This window comes from Marmota flaviventris, chromosome 2, assembly GCF_047511675.1.
Source record: "Marmota flaviventris isolate mMarFla1 chromosome 2, mMarFla1.hap1, whole genome shotgun sequence".
In the NCBI taxonomy this organism is placed as follows: domain Eukaryota; kingdom Metazoa; phylum Chordata; class Mammalia; order Rodentia; family Sciuridae; genus Marmota; species Marmota flaviventris.
Genome location: NC_092499.1, coordinates 92,150,951 through 92,166,440, shown reverse-complemented (window position 1 = coordinate 92,166,440; position 15,490 = coordinate 92,150,951). Strand labels below are relative to the sequence as shown.

General features: G+C 37.0%; 1 protein-coding gene across 18 annotated transcripts in view; it reads left to right on the top strand.

Annotated features, from left to right (window-relative positions):
* The window catches only part of Ppip5k1 (diphosphoinositol pentakisphosphate kinase 1), a 48,243-nt gene extending 33,592 nt beyond the window's left edge, over positions 1-14,651 (top strand). For 17 of the 18 annotated variants that reach the window (XM_071608182.1, XM_071608185.1, XM_071608186.1 and 14 more), the window contains 2 exons: positions 10,281-10,394; positions 12,707-14,651. In XM_071608182.1, the coding sequence (XP_071464283.1) occupies positions 10,281-10,394; positions 12,707-13,512 (920 nt within the window). In that variant the 3' untranslated portion in view covers positions 13,513-14,651. The remainder of the gene's footprint in view (positions 1-10,280; positions 10,395-12,706) is intronic. The other variant, XM_071608197.1, reaches the window with a different exon arrangement.
* The last annotated feature ends 839 nt before the right edge of the window (positions 14,652-15,490 follow it).

Sequence of the window (15,490 nt, the reverse complement as noted above, 5' to 3'; positions counted from 1 at the left end):
GTTATATTTTCTATGTTAATTGTAATCTCCATGGTTACTACTAAGAAAACACCTTAAAATATATGCCAAAAAGGAAGAAAGAGGGGAATCAAAATGATATACTACATAAAACCAATTAAACAAGAAGATGGCAGTAATGGAGGAAATGAGGAAACAAGGAACAAAATAAGTATGTAACATACAGAAATATCAAAATTGCAGAAATAAGCAATTTCTTATCAATAATTGCTTTAAATATAAATGAATTAAACTCTTCAATCAAGAGGCAGAGTGTCAGAATGGAGTTTTTAAAACATGACTCAACTATATACTGTCTACAAGAGACTCATGTTAGATCCAAAGACACAAATAAGTTGAAAGGATAGAAAAAAGATAGTTCATGAAAATAGTAACCAAAAAAAGAGTTTGAGTAACCCTACTAATATTAGACATAGGTTTTAAGTAAAAAATAGTTACAAGAAACAAAGAAGGTCATTATATATTAAAAAGATAACTTATCGAGAAGATATAACAATTATAAAATGCATACCAAACAATAGCACCCAAAACATATAAAGAAAACATTGATCAAACTGAAGGGAGAATTCTAAAATAATAGTTGGAGATTTCAATACCCCATTTTTAATAATTGGCAGAACATCTACACAGGAAATAAGTAAGAAAAAGGATTTGAACAACCCTATAAAACTAGACATAATAGATAAACAGAATATTCCACCCAACAAGAGCAATAGATTCTTTTCAAGTTCACATGGAATATTATCTATGATAGATCATATGTTAGGCCACAAAACAAGTCTCAATATTTAAAAGATTGAAATCATATAAAATATGTTCTTCATCTACATTGGAACAATGCTAGAAATCAATAACAAAAGAAAAACTGGGAAATTCACAAAACCTATGGAAATTGAACAAAATGTTCTTTTTGGGTGTGTGTGGTATTGGGAATTGAATGCAGATTTATTCTACCACTAAACTATATCCCCAACCTTTTTAAAATTTTTTTAAATATTTATTTTTTAGCTTTAGGTGGACACAATATCTTTATTTTATTTTTATGTGGTGCTGAGGATCGAACCCAGTGCCTCATGCATGCCAGGCAAGCGCGCTACTACTTGAGCCATATCCCCAGCCCCCTTTTTTAAATTTTTATTTTGAGACAAAGTCTTGCTAAGTTGCCAAGACTAGCCTCAAACTTGGAATCTTCCTACCTCAACCTCCTAAATTGCTAGAATTACAGGTGTGCACCACTGTGCCTGGATGATAAACAACATATTCTTAAACAAACAACGAATCAAAAAAAATCACAAGGGGAATTAGAATATGCTTTGAGATGAATGAAAATGAAAATAAATACCAGAATTTATGAGATGCAGCAAAATCAGTGCTCAAAAAGAAAATTATAGTTGTATACACCTACACTAAAAATGAAGGGAGATATTTAGTCAGTCACCTAATATGTACCTTATAGAACTAGCAAAATAGTAAACTAAACATAAAGCTAGCAAAGGGAAAGAAGTAATAAAAGTTAGAATGCGGGTAAAGGAAATAAAGACCAGAAAAACAATAGGAAGAATCAACAAAAACCAAAAGTTAGTTCTTTGAAAAGATCAACAAAATTGGTAAACCTTTAGGTAGACCAAGAAAAAGAGAAAGAATATTGAAATATCTAAAATCAGGAGCTAAAAGAACTTTATTGGGGCAGGGGGAGGTACCAGGGATTGAACTCAGGGGCACTTGACCACTGAACCACATCCCCAGCCCTATTTTGTATTTTATTAAGAGACAGGGTCTCACTGAGTTGCTTAGAACCTTACTTTTTGCTGAGGCTAGCTTTGAACTTGCAATCCTCCTGCCTCTCAGCCTCCTGGGCCACTGAGATTACAGGCATGCCCCACAAGGCCTGGCAGATTAGAACATTTTTAAGCTGACAAGGAAAAAAATAAAATCAGGAGTCAAAGTGGGGACATTCCTGTTGCCCTTGCAGAAATTAAAAGGATGATTAGAGGGTTCTGTGAACAATTTTGTGCCCCTAAATTAGGTTATCTAGATAAAATGGACAAACTCCTAAGAAGAAATAGAAAATCTGAGCATTTTTATAACAAGGGAAAAGACTGAATGAGTATCAAAAACCTTCCAACAAGGAAAAAATCCAGAACCAGATTATTTTACTGATAAATTCTCCCAAATATTTAAAGAAGAATTAACCCCACTCCTTCTCATGCTCTTCAAAAAAAAAAAAAAAAAAAAAAAACAGAAAAGAAGGAAACATTTTCTAACTCATTCTGTAAGGTTATCATTAACCTGATATCACAAGCCATAGATACCATGGAAAAAGAAAACAACAGACGAATGCCCCTTATGAATATAGAGGGCTAAATCCTGAACAAAATGTAACAAAGTGAATGCAACACTACATTAAAAGAACTATATGCCATGGGGAAGTGAGATTTATCTCAGGAGAAGGTGATTAGCCATAAGAAAACCAGACAATGAACATTAATGGAATGAGGTGGGGGACACTGTCATCTCAGTTGACACATAAAAATATTTGACAAAATTCAATACCTTTTCATGACAAAAATTCTCAGCAAACTAGGAACAGTTTGAACTTCCTCAACATGTAAAGTGCATTCATGAACATCCATAACACAAATCATGCTCAGTGTTGAAAGATTGAAAACTTTCCCCCTAAGATCAGGAATAAGAAAAAAAGAGTCCTACTTTTACCATTGCTATTCAATATTGTACTGGATGTTCTGGGCAACTGAAGATGGTAGGGAGCGGACATCTAGATTGGAAAAGAAGAAATAAAATTTTCTATATCCACAGTTGTCCTATATATAGAAAGTCATAAAGAAACTTTCAAAAAAGATCCCTAGATCTAATAAATAAATTCTGCAGAGGTTCAGGGTTTAAGACTGGCTCACAAAAGTCAGTTGTGTCTCTATACACCAGCAATGAACAATCCAGAATGGAAATTAAGAAAACAGTTGTGGCTGGGCATGGTGGTACACACCTATAATTCCAGTGACTTGGAGGTTGAGGCAGGTTTGAGATCAGCCTCATCAATTTAGCAAGGTCTAAGCAAACAAGATTCTATCTCAAAATAAAAAATAAAACAGGCTGGGGTTATAGTTTAGTGGTAAAGCTCCTCTGAATTCAATCTCCACTGCTCAAAAAAAGGAAAAACATTGTGTTTATAATAGCTTCCAAAGATTAAGATACCTGGGGGAAAACTTAACAAGGTAGTTGAAAGATATGTGCACTGAAAACTACAAAACCTAAATAAATAAATGGATAAAGATCCCATGTTCATGACGAAGACATTATTTATTATGTTATTAAGAAGGCAGTACTTGGGGCTGGGGTTGTGGCTCATTGGTAGAGCACTCACGTAGCAAGGCCCTGGGTTCGATCCTCAGTACCACATAAAAATAAATAGATAAAGTAAAGGTATTGTGTCCAACCACCATTAAAAAATAAATATTAAAAAAAAAGGCAGTACTCATCTGGGCATTCTGGCACTTTACTGTAATCACTGTTCTTCAGGAGACTGAAGAGGCTCACAAGTTTGAGGCTAGGCTTAAATATTAAAAAAAAAAAAGAAGAAGAAGAAGAGTTAGGGATGTAGCACAGTGTTAAAGAGACCCTAGGTTTAACTGCAAGACACAACAAAAAAGTCACATATTGTATGAGTTCATTTATTTGGAATATTCAGAATAAGAAAATCCATAGAGGCAGAAAGCAGATTGATGGAATCCAAAATTGGGGGTAAGATGGATACAGAATTTTTCTTTGGGGATAATGAAAATGTTTTAGAACTAAATAGAGGTGATTGAACAACACTGAATATATTAAATGCTACATAATTATACACTTTAATGCCATGCGCAGTGGGGCACACCTGTAATCCCAGCAGCTCTGGAGGCTGAGTGAGGCAGGAAGATCACGAGTTCAAAGCCAGCCTCAGCAACAGTGAGGTGCTAAACAACTCAGCAAGATCCTGTCTCTAAATAAAATACAAAATAGAACTGGGGATGTGGCTCAGTGGTTGAGTGCCCTTGAGTTCAATCCCCTGTACCCCCTGCAAAAAAAAAAAAATACACTTTAATATGGTTAACTTTATGTGTTATGTGAATTACCTCAATTAAAAAAATACTGAAAGATCGTGGAATGAGATGGACATCATTACTCTAAGTACATGTATGACTGCACATATGGTGAGACTGTACATTGTGTACAACCAGAGAAATGAAAAATTGTGCTGCAATTGTGTACAATGAATCAAAATGCATTCTGTTGTCATATATACCTAATTAGAATAAGTAAATTAATTAATTTTTAAAAATACTGGAACTGCTAGACTGGTGGTATATGCCCGTAATCCCAGCAACTCAGGTGGCTGAGGCAGGAGGATCACAAGTTTAATGCTAACCTTGGCAGAGCCTACGTGACTTAGCAACACCATGTCTCAAAATTTTAAAAATAATAAAATAAAAATTTTTTAAAAGAGCTAGAGAAGTAGTTCAGTGGTGAAGCCTCCCTGAGTTCATTATGATACCTAAATAAATAAATAAATAAGCAGGGTGGTGATAGTAAATTTCCTTAAATCTGAAGGAAAGCCTAATTCATGACTCAAAGTCATATTTAGGAAGAAATAGGAAAATACTGATAAATTAAGTAATATAAACATTTTAAGGGCTGGGGTTGTAGCTCAGTGGTAGAGCACTTGCCTAGCATGTTTGAGGCACTAGGTTCGATCCTCAGCACCACATTAAAAATAAATAAATAAAATATAGGTATTGGGCTGGGGTTGTGGCTCAGTGGTAGAGTGCTTGCTAGCATGTGCAAGGCCCTGGGTTCGATCCTCAGCACCACATAAAAATAAATAAATAAGGGCTGGGGTTGTGAGGCACTGGGTTCAATTCTCAGCACTGCATATAAATAAATAAAGATCCATCAACAACTAATAAAAATATCTAAATAATAAAATAAAGGTATTTTGTCCAAATACAACTAAAAAAATAAATGTTTTATATATACATAGTGTCCTTCTACAACTAAAAAAAATACTTTTTAATTTTTTAAATTGCTAGCAACATCATAAGCAAAGAAAAAATATTTGCAATTCTATATATTATATCATCCTGTCTTTCATTCCTATAACAAAGTACCTAAGGTAATTAACTTATAAAAGAAAAGGTTTATGTAGTTCATAGTTCTGAAGGTTCTAGTTTGAAATTAGGCAGACCCATTGCTTTGGGCCTCTGGGGAGAAGGTACCAAGTGGCAATGGCAGGAAACATGTGGCAGGGCCAACCACTTGCCTCATGAACCAGGAAGCAAACAAACAAAACAGGGGAAAACAAAAGAGACCAGGAACCTATAATCCCATTCAAGAATATATTGCTCAGTGATCTAAGGAACTCCCACTAGGCCCCATCTCCTAAAGATTCACAGTGTCTCTCAGTAGAACCACCCTAGGGACCAAGACTAACCCATGGACCTCTGGGAAACATTTATCTGTATTCAAATTACCATATTCAAATCCTATATAGTATTGGATTAATCATCTCAAATATAAAGAACTCTTATATTTTAAGAAACAAAGACAAAAATGTGATTTTCTTTTCTTTTTTCCTTTTTTTCCTTCTGTGGTCTGGGGATCAAACCTAGGGCCTTGCATATGCTAGGCAAGTGCTCTCCCACTGAGGTATATTAATAGCCCTCAAAAATGTGATTTTAAAAAATGGACAGTATAAACAAAAAGAAATGCAGATGATCCTTGTGTATGCAAAATTATGCTCGACCTTGGTCATAAGCAATGTGCAAATTAAACTACATGGAGATATTATTTCTCACCCATCAAATTGGGAAAAATGCCATATATACTCACTTAGAAAATCTTGTGAAACAAGAAATTCCACACATTGTTGGTGGAAGTATAAAATGATAGTGTATTATCTGGTTTTTTGTTGTTGTTGTTGTTGTTTACATTGGGGATTGATACCCAGGGTTATTTTACCCACTGAGCTATATCCCCAGCCTTTTTTATTTTATTTTTAATTTTGAGATGGGACCTTGCTTAGTTGCTGAGGCTGCCCTCAACATGTAATCTTCCTGCCTCAGCCTCTTGAGAATGATATAATCTTCTTTTTTTAAGATTTTTTTTTAATTGCAGATGGACACAATAGCTTTTTTTTATTATTATTATTTTAATGTGGTGTTGAGGATCGAACCCAGTGCCTCACACATGCTAGGCAAATGCTCTACCACTGAGTCATAATCCTAGCTTGATATAATCTTTATATAGGTAAAAATTGTAAAAATATAGTTGATCTAATAATCTACTTTTAGAAATTAACTGAAATCTATTCTGAAACTAGTCTTGTACAAGGTTGAAATATTACTTATATGAAGTTATTCATTATGGCATTATTTATAGTGTTGAATGTTGGAAACAACCCCAAAGTTCTTCAGTACAAGGGTGGTTGAAAAAAATTGTTCCATCCACTCCATTGAATACTACTTACCTGTTCAAACTAATGAGGAAAATCTATATTATCTGATATGAATTAATGGCCAAGATATATTTTAAGTGAAAAATAAAGGTACAGAATAGTGTTAATAGTATGCTACTGATTTTGTATGTAAAAAGAAGAATAAAGAAAAATGTATTTATAAAAAATGCTGTAAGTATAAAAAAAAAACAACTAATAAAAGTGGTTACCTTTAGATGTGACAACAGGGAATGAGTCTGAAAGGCGTGAAGGAATTAAAACTATTCTACATGTGCCTTTATATAGCTTTGATTTATGAACCTAAAAATGTTTCCACAATATATAATCTAAGTCAGTGTGGCCCAGTGGCAGAGCGCTTGCCTTGCACATGTGAGGCCCTGGGTTCAATCCTCAGCACCACATAAAAATAAATAAACAAAATAAAGATATTGTGTCCATGTATAACTAAAAACACATTTAAGAAAAACTAAATCAACAAGGAATAGATCAACAAGCAAATTCTAAATAGAAAACAAGAAGGGAATTATCTAAACTGTACAGTTGTGGCTCAGCACTCTACCGCTGAGCCACAACCCCAGCCCTCTTAATGTGTTCTTAACAAAAGTATTTAACCTAAATCATCTAAGATAAAATAGTAAGATAATCACATAGGTAAAAACATTTTTCAAACAATTCTAGAATACTTTGTAAATCCTTTGGTGGAACAAAAAACTATAAAATAATTTTAATCCTCATTCAATAGATAGTATCCTTATTAATTTCTAGCAGTGATCTTGATACTGCATACTTAGAATTATGTAAATAAGGAATAAGGAATTATGTTCCTATTATTAAGAGCCAAGATTTTCAAGTAAGTAAGATAAATTAAACACAAGTCTAAATTCAAAAGCATTTTAAAAATTCTGTGATATTTAATTTGAAAATAGCAATATGAATTCAGTTTTGTTCAGTGCTTTTTCTATACATTAGAAGCAGTAGCAATGAGCACCTAGATTTTAGACTCTACATACTCTTCTTTACTAAGAACAACTAGGATTCCATGGGAAAGTAGCTGATTTTTTAGTCTAGAGCAGTGCTTTTAATCTTTTAAAAATTCCTATGCCGGGCACACTGGCACATACCTGTAATCCTAGTGGTTTGGGAGGCTGAGGCCAGAGGATCAAAGCCAGCCTCAACAAGTTCAAAGCCAGCCTCAACATCATAGCAAGGTGCTAAGCAACTCAGTGAGACCCTATCTCTAAATAAAATATAAAAAAGGGCTGGTGTCTGCCTAAAAAATAAATAAATAAATGTTAAAATTCTCTCTCTCTCTCTCTTTAAAAAAAAAGGGGGGGGGGCTGGGATTAGCTCAGTGGTTAAGTGCCCCTGGGTTCAATCCTGGTTCAATCCAAAAAAGATTAAAAAAAAAAATCTATATCCCAGGAGCCTTTTTAGAACCCACCCCCCCATCACCCTATACCACATGAAAATTTGACACCACAAATATATCATCTATCTGCTTATGTATGGTGACTATTTGATGAACCACAGACCTTTGGAATATCTTAAGGCTTTTTCATCCTCACCAAGAACCATGTTTTTGAGAAGGCATGGAGAGAGCAAGGAAAATATAAGGTAATCCTGGGGCTTGTTGTAACAGAAAGCAAGGAAGCAATCAAGCCTGGAGGCTCCTACTTACTGGAATTGTAATAATTTGAGCATTATGAAGAGTAATTTACTAAAGTACATTGAATATATAAAAATTAATAAGCCCATACTTAATCTTACAAAAAAAGAACAAAAATAAAATAAAATAATATTCCCCTGCCAACTTTGGACAATTGCTTCACCAATTCTTTCTTTGAAAACTAAAGGCTAATAAACACTATGTTGCCTTTTCAGTGAGAATTGTAGTTTGATTTGATCAAATAGCTCTAATTGAAGAGGGAAAGAACTTTTTTTTTTTACAGAAAATATTGATAGAAGTAGAAAACCATCATTTGACACCTCTAATACAATAATTAAGGATTGTCAAAGTAGACTAACACCATTTAGTGAAATGTTTATAGGGAGCTAGACATTACCAAAAGGATCACCCATAAGCAGAAGGAGAAAACTTTGCAACGGTGAGATCTTTTGGACATCACCCTAACCCAGTTAGAAAGTCAGCTTTGACAAGGACACATTATGTGTCTTCAGTATTATTCAATATAAAGTACACATGATCAACTGTTAATGTATTATTATATTTTTTTTGGTGGGGTGGGGGGTCACTGGGGATTGAACTCAGGTCCACTCAACCACTGAGCTACATCCCCAGCCCTATTTTGTATTTTATTTAGAGACAGGGTCTCACTGAGTTGCTTAATACCTCGCCATTGCTGAGGCTGGCTTTGAACTTGCAGTCCTCCTGTCTCAGCCTCCTAAACCACTGGGATTACAGGCACGTGCCACCACATCCAGCCCTCTTAATGTGTTCTTTTTTTTTTTTTAATATTTTTTAGTTGTAGATGGACACAGTACCTTTATTTATTTTTATGTGGTGCTAAGGATCGAACCCAGTGCCTCACACGTGCCAGGCAAGCACTCTACCGCTGAGCCACAACCCCAGCCCTCTTAATGTGTTCTTAACAAAAGTATTTGACCTAAATCACCTAAGTAGGTCTTTTATGTCTAACTTCCAGTTTATAGAAAATACAAGGATTAATTAAATAAGTTAAATGATTTTATGAGGAAGTAATCAGGTAAGTTCAGGACGTAGGATGTGACACTCTGCAATATAACTATCCTGTTTTTTTCAAAAAGTTATAAAGGAAAGTTGAACTATTTTAGACTAAAAGAGATTTTAGCTGGGCATGATGGTGCACACCTATAATCCAGTGACTCAGGAGGCTTAGGTAGAGGATTGCAAGTTTGAGACCAGCCTCAGCAATTTAGTGAGACTCTCAGAAACTTAAGTAAGATCCTGTCTCAAAAAATTAAAAGGACTGGGTAATAGCTCAGTGGTAAATTCCCCTGGGTTAAATCTTCAGTACCAAAAAAATAAAAACAAAAAATAAATTAAAAAGAATTTTTAAATACTTTTTTAGTTGTAGATGGACACAATATCTTTATTTTATTTATTTATTTTTATATGATGCTGAGGATTGAACCCAGTGACTCACACATGTGAGGCAAGTATTCTACCATGAGCTACAACCCCAGCCCAAATTTAAAAATTTTTAAATAGAGATTTTAAAGGAAAAAAGAAAATCAATGCATAATTCATGTTTTCTATGTTCCTGCTATGAAAAGACATTTTGGAAATGTGGGAAAATTTGAATAGGGACTGGGCATTGGATGGCATTAGGGGAATTATTTTTAATTTTGTTCACATTATTAATGGTGTTGGGTTACATATGAATAATTCCTTATTTTTAAAGACTCATATTGAAATATTCAGATATAAAATGTTTCATAATATCTATCATGTATTTAAAGAACATTAACATGAAGAAATAGCAAAAGAATAAGGAAAATAAGCAAAAATGACTAAAGTGTTAAATCTAGGAGATGAGTGGGTATTAAATGAGCTAGCCTCTCAACTACTTTTAAAAAATATATTTGGAAAAGTTTATAATATAGGATTTAAAAAAATTATTCTGGTTTAAGTGAAGGGTTCCTAGGATATTTTAATTCTCAGTCCAAGGAATAGTAAGTTAAATTTTGAGAACCTCTGGCTCTTGGATTCTTCATGTGCCTTTTGTTCTTCCCTCTCTCCCCTCCACCTGTGCAGCCCTCTTTGACTCTATGCACAGCAACCAGGCCTCAGATAGCCCATTTTCCCCACCCCGTACTCTTCATTCACCTCCCCTGCAACTTCGGCAGCGCTCTGAGAAGCCCCCTTGGTGTAAGTAAACCTTTCTAACTGCCTGGACCAAAACCATGAGGGATGGAGGGATTGGTGAATAAGGGACCTGATGCATGAGAGGAAAGATGAAGGTTGAAAGACCAGGAATGATCATTCAGGATGCAGTTGCATCTGCTCTTTCCAAGATGGAGGGAGGATCTGTTTGTGCTCTTTCTTCACCTCTGTCCTCCGGGATCCCTCTATCTAGTTGGATAGGCTCCTCAAAGACAGTGACCCAGAGGCCCTTTGGGGAAAAAAGGATAGAGACTCTGTTCTACTCAGATACGCTTTTAGTGTCTCTATAGCTTTCTTCAGTAAAGAGAACTAGGAGGCAACCTAGATACATAGAAAATTTGGAGCTACTCATTTCTATATGTCCCTTCTCTCAAGTTGTCTGTTCTCAATTCAAGTCAAGGTGCTGCTTTTTCCTTGCTTGTCTTTATTATCTCTAGCCTGTCACTAATTACTCTTGGTAACAACACGAACAACAGAGCCACAAGCAGTTACTAGGGTGATAGGAGGGAAGAGGAGATACCAGTGGTCATCAGAAGCACTAGTGAAAAGGAAATTCTTTCCTTATCATCCTGCCTCTGGGGAAAAACTGGAACCAAACATGCCTTACATTATTTCACTTGGATAGGCCTGAAGCAGATTTATATTTCAGCAATGGGGTTTAATAGACGTAAAAATTTGCCTTTCCTCTGATACTCTGTATGAGGAAAAAACTTTGCTGACAACAATAATTCTTTATGATCTTTTGATTGCCCTACATGCACCTTGCCATTGCCCCTTTTACCTCTCTCCTGGTGAGTGTATGGGAAATCTTATCCTTCTCCCTTTTTGATTTGCCTAAAATAAATCAGACTATTGGCTGGCTATAAAGTCTACTTCTATACTTGGGGAAAACTCAGCTTACATCTTTTCTTCTCCTTTCTTTTTTTCTTCCTGCTATCAGACTTTCATTGCTAAACTTCTCCTTTGTGCTCTGTCTGTACCATAAATAGGTTGCATATCTTGCTGGCCCCAAATCATGTTCCTCCTTTTTTCTACTTGAAGCATTCCTTCTCTATTCCTTTACAGAAAAGGAATAGCTAGCATTTTTTAAATTCAATGCCTGATTGAGCCTTTGCAGACTCAGGTTTTCCAACTTTCCCAGCTTCTCTTTGATTATGCTATATCCCGGTCTCCTTTTTTCCAGAATCTATCATGGCATTTGAATATATAAAATACCCTCAATAAGTACAGTATTTACAAAAAGAAAATAGGTTAGTAGTCTCCTATTAGCGGTGAAAGAAGAAGTAGAGATTGGGGTTGGAATCATCCCATAGTGTGATTGAAGATCTTCATTATACTATTGTCAGGATCTAGAAAATTAGTTTTTATGCTTTCTGTATATATGATATGTGCAGACCTGTAAAATTGCATATTCCAAGGCTTAGAGCATCTTAACCTTGGTTCCAGGGATGGGTTTCAGAGTAGAGACTGTGAACTCCAGGAATCATATGTAAAGACGAATGTGAACATTTGCATACGTCCATTCTCCTGAAATATAATTCATTACCTTCCTTAGAGCCTCAAGGGGGCCAGTGACCCTCAGAAAGGCTAATTAAAAACTTCTTCCATTTGAAGATTCTGCAGCAGTCTTTCATCTTTGGGTAAACCATTTCTTTCCTATGGTTCTGATTTACAATTTTTTTCTACATTCTTTTTTGCTTACGTATCTCTTGGAATATAAACAATGATGTGCTGTACTTCAGAAATATATTGAATACTTTAAAGAATGATTCTTAACAAAAGATATACATCAGATTCAACTGGGAGTGTTTCAACAAAATGATATTATCCTCATCCTCCCTGCTTCCCTCACCCATGCCTTTATACAAAACTAAATTAGAATCTCTGGAGATAGAAACTGGAAATTTGTTTTTAAAATTTTTTTCACAATTTTGATATGTAAAACTAATTATGAACCATTAGGCTAACATGTACATATGCATCTAAAGTGAGAATGAGGAGCCATAGGAATTTGGAGTTAAGATGAGAGTATATTTGTGAAAGAACCAGATGAAATAGCCCTCATTATTTTCTCCTGAAGTCTTAGAGGAACCTTAGTGCTATTCATATAGTAACCATTAGACCAGGGTGACAATTCCTGAACTGGGCAAATTTAGTATCTATTGAATTTGGAATTCAGTTCCTCTTTCCCCAGATCGCAAGCAGCACAGGCCATCCATTCTAGCATTTGAACTATGCATAAGATAGAGCTTACTCTTCTAGCTTGTCTCACTTGTTCTCCTGACTTTGCTTTGTAGACAGCAGTGGCCCTTCCAGCACTGTGTCCAGTGCTGGTCCCTCCTCCCCTACTGCAGTGGATGGCAACTCCCATTTTGGCTTCAGTGATCAAACCTCTCTAAATGCACATGTGATGGAAGAAAGTCAAGGCCTTGGGCTGTTCCAGGAGATGCATGGAAATGAAATACTACAAGAGTTCCCCATTGAAGGGCAACAAGAGCTTTCTGAACTACACCAGTCCCCACAGGAGCCACCTGTGGGAACCAGCCAGCCAAGAGGCCAGGAAGTTGTTGAGAAGGTCAGCCAGCCATGCCAGGTGATCCCTGATATCAGCCAGCCATGCCAGAAGAACCAAGATACTCTTACCCACACATGCCCACCATGCCAGAAGGCCAGCGAACTATGCCAGAAAGACTCTAAGGAAGTTTGCCAGCTTTGCCACAAGAACCATGATGATGTGAGCCAGCCGTGTTGGGGGATTTCTGTGGAGGTTGGCGGCCTGGTCCAGGAAACCCTTGAGGAAGTTGGCAGGCCAATCCAAGAGATCCCTGAAGAGATCAGCCAGCCATGCCAGGAGTTCTCTGTAGAGGTTGCCAAGTTGGCCCAGGAGGCTTTTGCAATCAATCTTTTGTCTCAAGACATCCCTGAGGTTGATAAGCCATGTCAGGATCTCCCGGGGGAGACTGATATGCAGGCCCAGGAGATCCCTGAGGAGGTTAGTCAGCAATCTTGGGTGGTCCCTGAGGTGATTGATCAGCTGCCTAGAGAGGATGCTCCCCAAATGCTGTGTCTGTCTAGTGATCTAAAGCCAGTCTCTAGCCCATGACCAGCATTCATTCCTTCCACCAGCAACATGTAATTGATCATTTTCTCATTATTGGTGTCACATTATACCAGCTATTTGAGTCAGAAACTTTTTGTGTTGGCTAACTCACTGATCAGAGTGAGGCCTTGGCTCACAACAAAGGTGCCTGAGGATGCAGTCCTCTTGGCATGAAGCATGCCTGTGCCAGGGCTGAGCTTGGGGAGGAGCTAGTTTCATGTTCAAAGCAGCCACTGGCTTCTCACTTAGCCATTAGACTTGAATATGATTTCCTTGGGATAGGCTGGTCTATCGTTACCTAACCTACTCTGATTATCCCAGGAAATCTCAGATTGTTAACTGCTGAAGACACCACTGTGGACAGGAAATGCAAAACGGGGGACTCCAGGGTCTTTTCTTTTCTGGGGAAATATTCAAAACTTTTTCAAGGTACCTTAGACCAGATGTGCATTCAGGGGTTCACAACTTCTTAAGGTACCTTAGATTAGATGTGCATTCAGGGGGACTCTAGTCTTTTAATCTCAGGTGGGCCCTGGATGGCCATCTGAAATGTCTGGAAAATAGAGTTCCTTTCCCAAACATTGTCATGGCCACTATTCTTCAGACTGGGCTTATAGGTATTTCCGTATCATCTCCAAGTGATCCCTGTACCACAGTTCTCCTCCTCTGGGCAATTATTTTAGGAAAAAATAGGTATTAGATTGCTGTGCAACTTCAGAGTAACTACTTAAAATGCTCTGGAGGAGTTTTGGCCAATCTGTGAAGCTGGGCCTCCTTTTGTTGTGGGGCTATTTGGCTTAGGAGATGCTGTAGTAGAGAATCAGGTTCTATTTTAAGCAATTAACAGAGATCAATATTGTACAGACATGAGCAAAGATTTTATATATATATATATATATATATATATATATATATATATATATTTATATTTATATTTCTGTAGTTTGCCAGGGACAGACTGGCCAAAGACCAAACACTCCAGGGTCCCCAAGAAGTTTGTCCTCATATTATGTATCTTTAGAATACATGTGATTATAAAGCTTTTCCCAAAGATCTGGGGATGGGAGTGGGGGTGGGTAGGAAGGGTAATGCAGTCATTGGAGTTGGGGGCCAGAACATTATGAGTGCTCAATAAATATGAAAGAACGAAAATGGTGATGGTGGTGGTGATGACTTTGTGAATTTAAGAATGAAGATGACTGTTAGTTAATCTGTGTCTGTGACTGAATCCGAATCAGTCAAAAGCCATTACAGTTTAGCAACAATGGGCCATAAAAATGTAGAGCTCTGGCATCCCAGAAGGTCCCTGGAGCAGTCAGCCCACCATCTCAAATGTCTTTAATGAATAGACTGCTGGGTAGTGGGAGTGGAGATTTGTGTTGAGAAGCACCAGAGGGTACTTGACCCTTGGAGTCTTCGTTTAATTTTTCATTCTGATGACTTGGAATGAATGTCAGGAGGACTTGATATAAAGAGGCCATGTCCCTTCTCTTTCCCACTGACATCTTTACATTGGGAGAACCCAGAACACAAAGAGGACTACAATATCCCCCTCCCTATAAAGGGTTTTGGGGAGGGACTTAACTTTTTACTACATGAGTACTATAAATACAAAAGGGGAGAACTCCAGGGTCTTTACTTTTCTGGGGGAATAGTCACAGTGACTATACAATGAGGGGGCATTTCCAACCTCAATAGGCTCTGGATCTCATAGGGCCCCTCAACTCCTTACCCGTTTGCTATTTCTCTATCCATTTAAAATGGTCCTCTGCTGTTGACCCCCTGGAATACAGATCCCATTCCCAGGAGGCATCCTACCCCTCTTCCATCCCCCAAACCAAATGTATGTTCTCACCTTACACTCCTATTCCCCATACTCAGGCATTCTTTTCCATTTTCAGAAATTATGCTGGCTCCCATACTATTTCTCCCTTCACCCACCCTGACTATGTTCTCTGGCTCCCTCTGGGTCGTGGAACTG